This window comes from Hipposideros armiger, unplaced genomic scaffold, assembly GCF_001890085.2.
Source record: "Hipposideros armiger isolate ML-2016 unplaced genomic scaffold, ASM189008v1 scaffold_685, whole genome shotgun sequence".
In the NCBI taxonomy this organism is placed as follows: Eukaryota; Metazoa; Chordata; class Mammalia; order Chiroptera; family Hipposideridae; genus Hipposideros; species Hipposideros armiger.
This window is the reverse complement of record NW_017732035.1, coordinates 634,728-647,061: the sequence shown is the minus strand read 5'-3', so window position 1 is coordinate 647,061 and position 12,334 is coordinate 634,728. Positions and strand designations below refer to the sequence as shown.

The window sequence follows — 12,334 nt, the reverse complement described above, 5'->3', positions numbered from 1 at the left end:
GGGGGACACCCCCCAGGGGCGCAGCCCCCTGTCCCCTCCCCCTTTGTCCCAGGAAAGCCGGGAGGCCTCGGGGAGCGGGGCTCCGGGTTCGAAACGAGAGGCGGGCGCAGACTTAGGTAACGGTCGCAGGGAGTGCTGAAAACCTGACCGCATTCCCCGCGCGGGGCGCAGAGGCGCCGCGGGGTGGGGACCCCTGCGCCACCCCCCAACGGGCTGCGACTTCCTGTGCCTCCTGTCAGACAGGCAGGGCTTGTTTTTTCTTTCGAAAATAGGTAATAAACAGGCATACGGTGACCCCCGTCGCCATCGGCCCAGCCCCCACCATAAGAAAACATCCTTTCTAGCTTCTTCTAGAATTTCTTTAGATTCATATTTTTGCTCCGCTCACAACATGGAGCCCCTTCCCGGTGTATGTTTTTAAGTTTCTAGATGAACACCGGTAAAGGCCCTCGCAGCACGCTCACCCCTTAGCTCACTTCTCCGAGGCGTCCGGAAGAGCAGCCCTTTTATCTTTGTAGGAACGGTGGTTTGTGCTTCTCACTTAGTGTATCATCTTTTTTGCTCTGCAGAAGTTTGTTTGTTTTTTAAATTATATTTAGCTTAGCTTTTTCGTTTGTTCTGTGGCTTCTGTGCTGTGCGTTGTCCTTAGAAAGCCTCCTGACACGTCTGCCGGGGAATCACCAATATTTCCCCCCCGGACTTACGTGCTTTCATTTTTTTACATGTAAACCTTATTATATGCCTCTGCAGTTTATCTTGGTGAGTGATGTGATAAGATTTTTAAATTCTTTTTTCCGAGTAATCTATGAATTTTCAAAGAGTATAATATTCAACCCCTTGTAACTCATTTTAAGGTGAGGCAGCGGTGGGGCTGTGGCTTTACTGTTGCTCTGCGGTTTTTCCCAAGGAGCAACCAGGCCGACCAAAGGGAAGCGGGAGAGAGAACGCTGTCCCCGCTCGCGGGAAATCCCCCCTTTCCCTGTGACACCCCCAGTGTCTGTCTGGATCATCTGTTCTGAGTCTATATTTGTAAAACAACAGTAAATTGTTTTACAATATGTTACAATATTATTTCATCAAAGAACTTATCAAATCACCCACATGTCACTATTGGTTCTTAGTTCTCTCCATTTATAGGTTAGTAAACAGCAGGCCCTGTTAGGGAGAAAACACACCTGTGTTCCCTCGTGTGTGAGTGAGCGTGTGTGACTTCTGGGGTGGGTCCCACATACGCCCACCTCCATGCCACACCAGAGAGAGCAGGTGCCATGTCTGGAAGACATTCAACCTGCCTAACGTGACTTATGTCCCAAAACCTACAGTGTTTTCAACGGTTTTCCTTTTTTATGTTGAGTTTAAATGTTAAGATGATTTCATTGACAACACTTTACACCTTTTTCCCTGGAAAAAAAAGAAAATTTTTTACCTGAAAGCCGTCATTTTCCAATCCTATCCCTGACAACACATTTTTGACTAATGCTTAAAGTTTTGACCCCCCAAAAAAGATGAAAGTAATGAAAAGGCAGGCCTCGCGTCAGTGTGCCGTCCTGCGCTGGGCCTGCTCTGGGTGCTGCCTGCCCCCCTCGGGGCCTCGCGGCGGTTGCACCAGGAGGAGAGTGCCCGCTGGGCTCAGTGCCCACTGGGCTCCGCTGGAAGCCACCTCTGTGCTCTCCTGACAGGTCCCCAGCTTCAGCTCCTCTGAGGATGAGGGCCCCCCGTCAGTGCCACGATGGCCATCTTCAGGGCCGGTCCCAAAGCACAGCACCCCGAAGGAAGGCCCCCTTCCCTGGCGCAGGAGACCGCTGGGCCATGTCCCTCACCGCTGGGGTGGGGGCCCTGCTGAGGGGTCCCCGCTGCCTTCGCGCTCTTCCCGGGTCCTGTCATCATCCCTCAGAAAGAGGCGGCTTTCTACTATCTGGGCCTCTGAGGAGTCCAGTGGGCAGCTGGGGCCTGACTCGGACCCCCAGGCTCCTGAGGAGGGGCCACCTGTGCCGGTCTCGGCCACCTGGCGACAGCAGCAGCGGCAGGAAGCGTCCCCAGGGAGCTGGCCAGGAAGCAGGGGGCTGCCTGGGATCCAGAACACAGCCGGACGGAGGCCTCGGAAACGCAAGGACCTGGCCGCTGTGGTAGGCGCCCGCCCCGGGAGGTGGCCTGTGACAGCTGGGAGCAAGTCTCAGCCCTCCCATCACCGAGGGCATGGTGAGGTGACAGGCCGGAGGAGGCTGGTGGCCGGCCCCTCTCGGGTCCTCGTGCTCCCAGGTGGAGTGCCTTTGCTTGTGCCATTAAAACCTGTGCCCCCATATCCATTGTCCCTAAACTCCTGGGTGCACTGTAGACCGGCCCATGTTCCCGAGAGGAGGCAGGACAGCTGGGAGTCCCAGAAAGCCGCTTACTCTCCTTACGTCCCCTAAAACCCCTGCAGCCTCCCCCTGCTCTGGCTCGCCCCAGAGGGCCCCAGTGGTCGTGGTGTGCCCGCAGGCGGGTCCCCAGGCCCCTTTGCTGCTATGAGCTCAGCTTCCCAGCCCTCAGCCTCCTGATGACCTCCTATTCCAGAAGGCTCCTGTGCTGGCTGGCCCCTCCTTGTCCCTGTCCCCTCCCTAGTGACCTCCTGTGCCCTGGTCAGAACCAGTTCCTCGGGCCCTGACCTCACCTGTCCCCACAGCAAGCCTCAGCCCTCGGGTGGTTGCTGGCTCTGTCATGGGGTCACAGTGCAGGGGGCCGGTGCAGGCTGGCCAGGCCACTCTGGCTCACGGCCCAGATGGTGCCCAAGGGCTGACCAGGGTGGGGTCTGCAGCCCAGGATGGGCATCGCTTATCCTGCGTGGCTGGTGACCCCGCCAAGTGTGCTCAGAGGGCCTGTTCCTCCCGCAGATGGAGCGAGTAAGGCAGTGGGAGGCCCGCCAGCTTCAGAGCATTGAAGAGGCCACCCAGCATGAGCTTACCGTGCAGGACGCGTGAGAGACACAGGTGTGCTCGGAGACCCCTCGGCCTGACTCACTAGGCCAGCTGTTCATCCGCTTGTCTGTGAGCCCCAGGTCCCCTTCACTGGCGCCCCCTCGCTGTGTCATACCTGTCAGGTCAGGTCGGGGGGGCTGGTTAACAGAGATCTGTGCCCAGATCCAAGCATGGCCCTCAGGTGAGGTGGGCGCCCAGACACAGTGCTGCAGCCCCACACACCCCTGCTCCCAGCCGTCTGGGCGAGCCTCAGGTGCTGCGATGGTGTTTGGCAGAGAAAGACCTGGAGCTCAGTCACCCACCGGCCTGGCCAGGGCTCGGGCATCCCACTTGTGGGCTCTGAACGCCACCCCAGGAAAGGCTGGAACCGGGGTCTCCCCTGGGGGGCCTCTGGAATCTGTGGGCACTGGTTTTGTTTCTTTAGTTGGGGGCAGAGGAATTTAACCTCCTTCCCCGTTCCTCGCCAGCACTGAGAGGAGGTCCCACCAAAGGGACGCAGGTCTGATGAACCTCATGCTGAGGAAAAAGAACCCGGCGCCCAGGGCACTTTGGTTACATAGAACCCGGCGCCCTGCACCCGGGCCGGCACCCCGACGGCCTTCCTGAGGACGCGTGTGCTGACACACTCGGAGCCACTTATAAAAGTTCCATCCCCACTTTATCTAAAATGGTCTGCTTTTCGTTCCTTCTACAAAAACAAAGAATGCTTATGTTTCCAGTCCCTTCCTGTGCTGCCTCCATGGCCCCTCATCCAGGCCTGAAGCAGGGCACCCCCAAATGGCACCCCGAAACAGACTCAGACTGTGTGGACACAGCAGGACGTGGTAGAGGGCAGGCAAGGCTCCTGGCCTGCGGGAGTGGGGAGGGCAGCCCCGGCCAAACTGCTGCTCCCGGGAGAGCCGCACCCTTTCCGGGGGGCGGGACAGGTGTAGGACAGGCTTCCCCCAGGGTAGTAGTAAGTGTGTCCTGGTCACCAGGGCCGGTGGCAAACCCTCCCTGACCCCTCTGTTCAGGCTCCATGGGGCCCCTTCTCTTCTAGGCCTGACCTTGGCCTGCAGAGCCCAGTTTTAGCCAACAACCCTGCTAAACCTGCTGAGGGGGCCCCCCACCCCACTATCTGATGGAGCTCCTCATCCCCCACTGTGAAGGCCAAGGCCCTCTCAGTAACTGTGCATCCACGGGCCCCTCGCTCTGCCCGGGGCTGACAAACCAGCCGTGGTTGCCGTGTTGGGAACAGCCTCGGAGGAAGTCTTCCTTCACGTTCTCGACACGTGTCCCCAGTGGTGCCTGGAGTGGCAGCGTGGCTGGCTCCCATCCCCACAGACAGCGCGGCCCCAGGACCCCTCCACCCACTAAGTCTGCGGGGGCGCATGGCACATCAATAGGGAGTGAACCCCAGCTTTGATTATGGGGGCAGCAAGTTTTTTTTTCCTATTTTATAAAAGGTTAAACTAGCAGGAGAACTTGTTGTCAGAGGGAGACTAGTCGTGGGGCAAATAGTACAAACCACCCTCCCTCAGAATCTCTTGTTTAGGAACAAAACTCGAGGGCCCCAGTGTGTCAGCACAGCGCCACCTGTAACATGGTGGCCTTTCTCATCACAGGAGGGCAGAGTCCCACCAGGGCCCGAGGAAGGATCAGGTGACATTTTAGGGAATCACAGAAAGTCTACCCTGCAGGACAGGGAGACAGGCAGGAGTGTCCTTAAAACAGCCACACAAGCATGTGCTTTTCAATTAAAACAGCAGAGTTTAGTCAAGCAATTTTTTTTCCTTTACTTTTGTTAAATAAGGTTCCAGAAAGTATAGTGCAAACACTCAGTAGAAAAGTTGCAATTAAGAAATGTACATTCACATTTAACATTTCAGCCCATTCACTTTTTTAAAATAAAAATAGGACAAATTATTCAATTACTTGTCTCAATTTAACAATCTTGGAAAAGACTGGAAGGTACTCTACAGTGTCCAGTTGACATAAAAATAGACCCGTATTGATCATACAAATCTATCATGAGAAGTTACCGGTGAAATTGTCATTCCGATAGTCATCTCTGTTCGCGTCTGAAGAAGCATGCTCGGGGGGCTCTCCTGATGGGAGCCGTGTCCCGCGTGCCACCCCCTGCGCCCCGTGGAGGGACAGCCCTACCAGCCCACACAGAGGGCTGCGGCCTCTCCACACCTTTCTCATCGAGGACAGACAATCCACGAGTGGACGTGGGTTTTCCTAAATGAGAATGGGATGTGCTGCTAAGAGGCTACATTCCGCTGTGCTCGCTTGTGCAAGGTGGTGCGCACTCACCGGGGCGGGCGGGCGTGTGCAGGAACCGCTCGGGCTCAGGCTGCAAGACCCACCGTGCCGGGGACGCTCTGCGGCCAGCCAGCAGATGACCCAAGGCGGGCTGTCCCTCGGCTGTGCATGCTGCGTGTCTTCAACTTCAAACTAAGTTTCACACAATTAGGGACTTCATGGCATGCGACTCTGAGAGTGAATGGCTTGTGTGTCGCAGTTTTTACAGGGAGGGGCCACACGGCTCAGCTCTGCAGAGCGCCTGCTGGGGGTGCGGCTCTCCCCGTGTGTGCAGAGGTGGCGGGGTTCCTCGGGGTTCCCAGGACAAGGGATGGTCCCAAGACGTGTGCTTCATGCCCAGAGCCCGAGGCCCGAGGCTGTGTGGGGGTTGCTGGTGGGAGGCTAGTAACAAGTTCTGGCTGCCGGTGTGCCCAGAGCCCAGTGCACACGTGGGAGTGAGGGCCTGGGCACGGCTACGAGGGACGTCCTGCCGACTGCCCATACACGTGTCATAAGCCCAAGAGGTTGGACAGATCTCCTGGGGGTTACTCTAGGAAACCTTCACCGTTTAAACCTCAATTCTCAGTAAGTGAATGTTTTGGAAACCAACCCACCTGAAGTCTGAGCTGCCGGTACCAGGGACTCAGGGCCCTGGGAAGGCCAGGACAGCCAGTTTCCCACCAACCACCCTGATCCCCAGTGAACCTGCTCTCAGCTGTCTGCTAATCCCCAGGAAGGGACACTGACCGCCTACACCAGGCCAGCAGGGTGACAATGACATTGACAGTGGGTGGCTCTGACCAGGAGTTGGGAGCTGGGTTGGGCCCGGGTAAGTGTTGAAACACATGTGTTTTGGGGGCCCCCGTTCTCCCATGTCTGATGTCAGAGGGGCCTCACAGAGAGATGGGGCAGCTGCCTTCCTCGCCGAAGGGGAGTCTATGTTTTCTTAGGTGACAGGTTCTACCGTGGGATATGGGTCACGACAGAAAGTGGGACCGGACTCGGTAGGGACTTTCTAGGTCAAACATTTTACATCCTGCAGGATCAGTTGTTGAAGGACAGACAGGGTTCAGCCAAGAGGACGAGCCGTTCTGTCCCCCAGCATGAGGTCAAGGTCGAGGAGAGGCCCCGCCTGCATTTCTGTGCCCACTCTGCCCTCCAGGTGGGCGGTCCTCAGGCCCCTCAGCCTCAGGCCTGGCTGTGTCCCCCTGCACTCATGCTCTTGGCTGGGACACTGGCCCCAGCCCACCCGACTCAGGTGCAACTTGTTGGGTGTGGTGGAGGGCCGGCCCATGGAGGTTGCGGTGACCCAAATCCCCCCACTGCCCACTTTGCCAGCCCTGGACACCGGGCCACAGCCTCTCCTCACAGCCTGTGTCACATGAGCACAGGTACGGTGGTGTCGGAGGTCCTCGGGTGACATCTACCTCCTTGTTGACCCCCAAACTCACTCTGGAGGCCTGAGTCACCACGATGGCCTGACAGACACCAGGACCAGCCGTGTGGGGCTCCGGGTCCTGCCTGCTGACCTCTGGGCCTCACACCGCAGCCCCCAGCAAGTCCTGCCTCTGACCTAAACCCACCCCAGCTGAGGCCCCAGGGACCGTAGCAGGAATCTTCAGTCATCGTCACTTGCTGTGGGGCCCAAAGTTTTAGATGGAAACCAGGAACTGCAGGCTCAGGCTCGCTGCGGGAACATCCACAGCGGGCTGAGGGGTGTGCGTACCCCAACTTCCTACCTGCACGGCTTGCTCCTCGCTTGCCTCACCAAAGCAATATTTTAAAACCAACTGCCTCTCAGAAGGCTGATGTTCTCTGTTCTTTTAGTTGTTGTTTTTTTTAATTGAAACCATTACAAAAGGCAGGGGGGCGGGGGGAGGTCCAGGGCATCGCTGCATGGAAAGCCTACAGCTCTGCACGGTGTCAGGACCAAAAGTACCAACAGCAGCTCAGCCAGCCTGTCCCAGGGCTGCTCGGTGCCTGGTGCAGGCGCCTGTGTGCACACTCAGCACTGGCTTTACAGGCTGAGCACCTGTGTCCTGGGAGGAACTGCCACAGGGCAGAGACCGAAGGACCCGACCTGGGACCACGGGGATACACCATGCACTAGGGGGTGCACGCTGGAATGGAGACAGGTCCACTGCCTGGCAGAAAACCTAAAGACGGGGCTGACCGGCCAGCTCAGCCCTTCCTTCTGGGGCAGCAGTAAAAACAGGGCTCAGCGCTACCTCCAGGTGGCCGCTGGGACTACCAGGTGCCCACACGTGGTGTCTGAAGGCTGACGGGATCCCCTCCGTGCCCAGAGCCCCGCAGCAGCCTGTGTACCATGGGAGACGGGCTCCTGGCCCGAGGGACAGACCCATGGCTGTGCCATGCCCTCTGGACGACCTGAGACATGGGGACAAGTCATGGACATGCAGACCTGGGGTGCCCGCCTCCCGCCTTCCTCACCCAAGGACAACCTGGCAAGTGCTAAGACAGGCCCTCTGCTTCCCGAGCCTGGGGTGCCAACAGTGAACCCCCAGAGTGAGCTGCCAAGCTGGATCTGCAGGAAGGGCTGGGGGCCATGGGGTCAGCCCCGCAACGCCATCGATTCAGGCAGACTCGTCCCGGGGCCCGTCTCTGAGCCAGCTTTGGACCAGACTTGTCTCTACAGTTTAGATAAAGTTACTTATTGCTTCTAGTGACACCAAGTGTCCGGAAGCCCTGGTGGCTTTCGAGCCTGATGAACAGAGCAGGCTCTGGGTGGCTGTGTGAAGGGGGGCGTCACCCTGCAGGCCCCCGGCACCATGGAGAGGACCGGCCCGGGGTCGGGGTGCCTGGAAGTCCAGGGCTGTGTTCTACGCTACTGAGGTCGGGCACAGGCGCACAGGGGTCATGCGGGGGCACACGGGTCACTGCCACGGGCTGGGTGTCACCCTGTGGGGCGCACGCAGGGGGAGCAGGCGCATCGGGCTGAAGTGCACCAGCCACCGGTCCGCCTTCTCTCCTTTGGGTGGGACTGGCGCGGTGTTTACAGAGCTTCCTAGTCAATCGCTTAGAGGACCCTGCTCAAAGGCGCCAACGTCTGGGCGTGAATATTGTGTGAGAGGAAAAAATAAGGCCGTACAACAAGTCTGACCACAAATAAAAAGCAAGTGCTGTGCACCAAACCCCAGGACCCATGGCCAACGGCCACGCCACAGGAAGCAGGAGGATTGGGAACTGCTGACGCTGGTGCTGAGGCACCGGAGGGGTGGGGGTGGGGGGACCGGGGGACGCCCACCACTGGGGGGCCGCGTGTCCAGGACTCGCACAGCAGCTCTGTGACCCGAGGCCCAGCCCTGCAAGGTGACGCCTGGTGTTGCCGGCAGGGCTGTCACCCGGGTCCCCCTGCCTCCACTCACTGGGGCTGATGCTGAGTTCAGCACCTGTGGTTGTGGGGTGACGACTGCTCCTGCTGGCGGGCGGCTGTGACACCCTCACCTGCTACTGGCAGCAGGCCCTCATCTTTGGATCGTCCTGACTGCGCTGTCTCCCTCCTCCACTTGTAAGGGGACACGTGGTCACACCGAGCCCTCCGGGTAGCGGGGGCGTCTCCCCAGCTTGCAGCTGCGCCCGTGGACCCCTTTGCAAAGCACCCTTTGTCACGTGACAGCACACTCACAGCTCAGCGCCCCGTTACTGCCCACCCCCCTGCTCCGCCCTGGTGCGAGCTGGGCCGGGACCCGTGGGCAGCAGGCCACACGCTCTCTCGGCTTCCCGGGAGGAGCCATGCTGTGTGTCTGGGGTGGGGGAGGGGGTTTCCACCTGCTTCTCAACAGAGCAATGGCCAGAGCCGGTCCTCAGCGGAGGCGCCACGAAGCTCAGTGCAGAAGGGCCGACACCCCCGTCTCCGTCCCACGTCCCGCATCGGCAACACAGCTGGGGGGGTCAGCCCTCCCCAAGTAGGACGCCACATCTCACGCCCTCGGTGGGGACTCCGGGACAGCACCAGCCATCCCACAGGGCTCAGCCCAGAGCGAGCCCGTTCCTACGTGCACCTGGGACCCCCAGGTTCCTTCGGCCGAGCAGGGCTCAGCTGCAGCCCACAGAGCCCTCCTGGCTGCCGGAGCCACGGGTCTGTGGACAGCCGTCTGCGCTGACTTGCCCACCAGATCCAGCTGTCTTCCTCCCTGTGCTGAGCTGAGGTGTCCGTGCATGTCCCCTCCCCCTGGACCTCCCGGACCCCTGTCCCCAGCAGCACACCCGGCTTGTCCTCTGTCTGCACCTCCATGCGATGGTGGAGATGCACCGGGCGGGGGCCGTAAACGAACTCCAGAACGCCACATCCCGGGCTGCTTCCACCAGACACAGCACTTCTCATGGCTGAGGGTCACCTGTTGTCAAAATCAACCAAGCCTTGCACTGTCCTTCAACGCACAGGAGCTCAACATGCCACACGGAAGTCAGAGCTGCATTGACAGACCAGCCAGCCCAGGGACAGCAGAGGAGGGGTCCCGGGCTTCCAGGAGCCGACGCCCTCAGGTGGGGTGACCGCCGGTGCCAGTCACAATGCAGACTGTGGCTGCAGAGCCCCGAAAATTCCAGAAGACCTGCCTCTGGCTCTTAGCAAAAAGCAGCTTTGGAGAAAAGCCCGCAGCCTCCACCGTCCACGCAGCGGGACTGGGGCAGCTCAGTTGTCCCCAAACTGTCTTAGGCCTGGCCAGCTCTGGGCCCGGTCCCAGCCCTCATGGCTCTGCTGAGAGAGGCCTGACTCCCACTCCAGGCTCCAGCTGGCTGCTGTCCAGGGCTGGAGCTGCCCACGTGGGACCCGCCATGCTCGGCTGACTGGGCTCCATCTCAGGGCCCACGCGAGAGCAGCCAGGCAGCCCTGGCGGGGGTTCTAAAGGTCCCGACACCTGAGGCTGGCCTGGCCGCCCGGGCAGCCTGCTCGCCCAGCCACCGAGGACAGGGTGGTGTGAAAAGCTTCGTGTCCATGCAGACAGGGTTCCCCCTCCCCGAGTCACTGCCCAACTGCTTCAGGTCCTGCCTGGACAGCACCCCTTCCCCAGCCCTGCTCTGCTGGTCGGGCTGGTCCTGCTGCAGTGACCAAGGCCTCGAGAATTCTGCCCTGAGCCCCCAGCGGCCAGCATGGGCTCCACTAAGCCTCCTTCCCAGCAGCTCCGGGGGCCAGGCGCGGGCCAGGGAGCTGGGGGGCGAGTCCCGAGCCCTGCAGAGCCCCCAGCCCGGCTCCGACCGGGAGGCTGGCCATGGGGGGCAGCGGGGGGCGGCCTGAGGCCAGTCTGGTCTGGAGGCCAGCTCTCCCATACAGACACATTTTCCGCCCCGAGTTCAGGGACCTGGTTTGGGAGCCGTTTCCGTCAGTCCTGCCTTCCAAGAAGTAGGTCAGCATCTCGCCCTTGCCCTTGACGCTGACCTTGCCGCGGCACAGGAAGCGGTACGCACCCTGACTCAGCAGCCGGTGGACCTCCTCTGTCACCTGCGGGGGAGAAAAGGGCGTTACTCTCAGTGAACCGCCGGGGCCCCTGCTCCTCCCGTGGTCACTCTGGTCACTCCCTGAGAAGGACATGAGCCTGTCGAGAGAACCCAGGGACTGGAGGGGCCCCGCACGGACCTGACCACGGGGCTGGGATATGAGCTCTGTGGGACAGGAGCACACCTGTCTCTTCGGGCCAGGGCTCTCGGCACCAACAGGAACCCAGCACATCTCCAGGGGTCAGGGAGCTGGCAGGCACCATCTCAGCTGGAGGGCGACAGCGAGAGTGCAGCAACACCAGGCTCCCAGCCCGAAGCTGGCACGGAGCCCTCAGTGCCCGGGGTGGGGCACAAATCTAACATCCAGGGACCCGTGGTGCCTCTGGGCCCCAGCCTGGGGCCACCAGCACAGACGGTGGTGGGCGCATCCCCCAGAGAAAGCAGGGCATGACTTAAGTCCCCTGAGACTCAGGGTCCCAGACAATATTTTAGCTAGAAGAATTCCTGCATCACCAAATTAGAAAAAATGATACAAGACGAGAAAGCACTTTCTAACGAAGTTCTATAAACCGAAGAGGACACGACTGCTTGGTCTGTCCTTGTTCTCGTTGGAGGAGACCCCCCCATCCCTCACCCCCCCGCGTGGTGGCCCATTTCTGGCATCTTCCATCCACTGGAGCCCAGGCCTCCACGTTCTCAGAGCACGTCCACCCTGGCCAGCCAAGTCTGGCCGCTGTCCCATCCCTCCCGAAACAGTAAGTGCTTCTCCCCCAGGGACCTGGTCTGTCTCGCCAGGTCTTCAGTAAGCACTTCTCGAATGACAGACACAGGAACCAACGGACAAAGGAACGGGTGAGTAGCGAGGACAAGCGCAGCCTGCCGTCCAGGGCAGCTTGGAAAACAAAAATAACCCCAGAACGTCAGGACCCTGCGCTCTCAAGGCCGGGCAATATGCCAACGGGTCTGAAAGCGCTGGGAGCCCCGCGGTCCCTGGACAATCCGTCAGTGTAGACGGCAGAGGGAGGCGCAGACGCTGGACCCTCAGAACGGCGAACGGGCTGTTACTGCCCTTCATTCTCCGAGTCTGCCAACTTGTGTGGCTGTTCGTCAGCAGAGGCCTGGCTGCCCGCTGGCCCCTGACCTCGGCACCTGAGTCTCCACCTGAGCCTGGGGAACTTGGCCTGAACTGACCTGGATTCTGCCCGGGACCCCGGTGCTGTCCATACGACTGGCCACGTTGACGGTGTTCCCCCAGATGTCGTACTGCGGCCGGCGAGCGCCGATCACCCCGGCCACCACAGGCCCAACGTTGATGCCTGGAAGGCGACCAGCATGTGGCGTTAGTGGGATGCTTACGGGGGGGGGGGGGGGGGGGCGCTGCCACTTGGGGTCATCTAGTGCCCCCCAACGGCAGCTCCCTTTTCCAGAAGATGCCTGTCTGCCTGTCTGGGACCCTGTGGCTATTTGGGGGCGCCCAGGACTGCTCACAGCATTTCAGGACACTCTGGAGGGGAGTGAAGGCCTCCTTCTCTTTACGGGGCACGAGGTCCGGCTGGCCGGGAGAGCCACGAGGTGCCCGGTCGTAAGGGAAGGGGGCCCAGCAGGACAAGGACCCGCCTGAGTTGCACAGCTGGGCC

General features: G+C 60.2%; 1 protein-coding gene across 1 annotated transcript in view; it reads right to left on the bottom strand.

Moving 5' to 3' along the window:
- Nucleotides 1-4,704: 4,704 nt before the first annotated feature.
- ADCY1 (adenylate cyclase 1) overlaps nt 4,705-12,334 on the bottom strand; it is a 50,586-nt gene continuing 42,956 nt past the window's right edge. The window contains exons 18-20 of the mRNA XM_019626566.1: nt 12,186-12,249; nt 11,889-12,013; nt 4,705-10,701 (exon numbers count right to left, since the gene is read on the bottom strand). Of these exons, the coding sequence (XP_019482111.1) occupies nt 10,363-10,701; nt 11,889-12,013; nt 12,186-12,249 (528 nt within the window). The 3' untranslated portion in view covers nt 4,705-10,362. The remainder of the gene's footprint in view (nt 10,702-11,888; nt 12,014-12,185; nt 12,250-12,334) is intronic.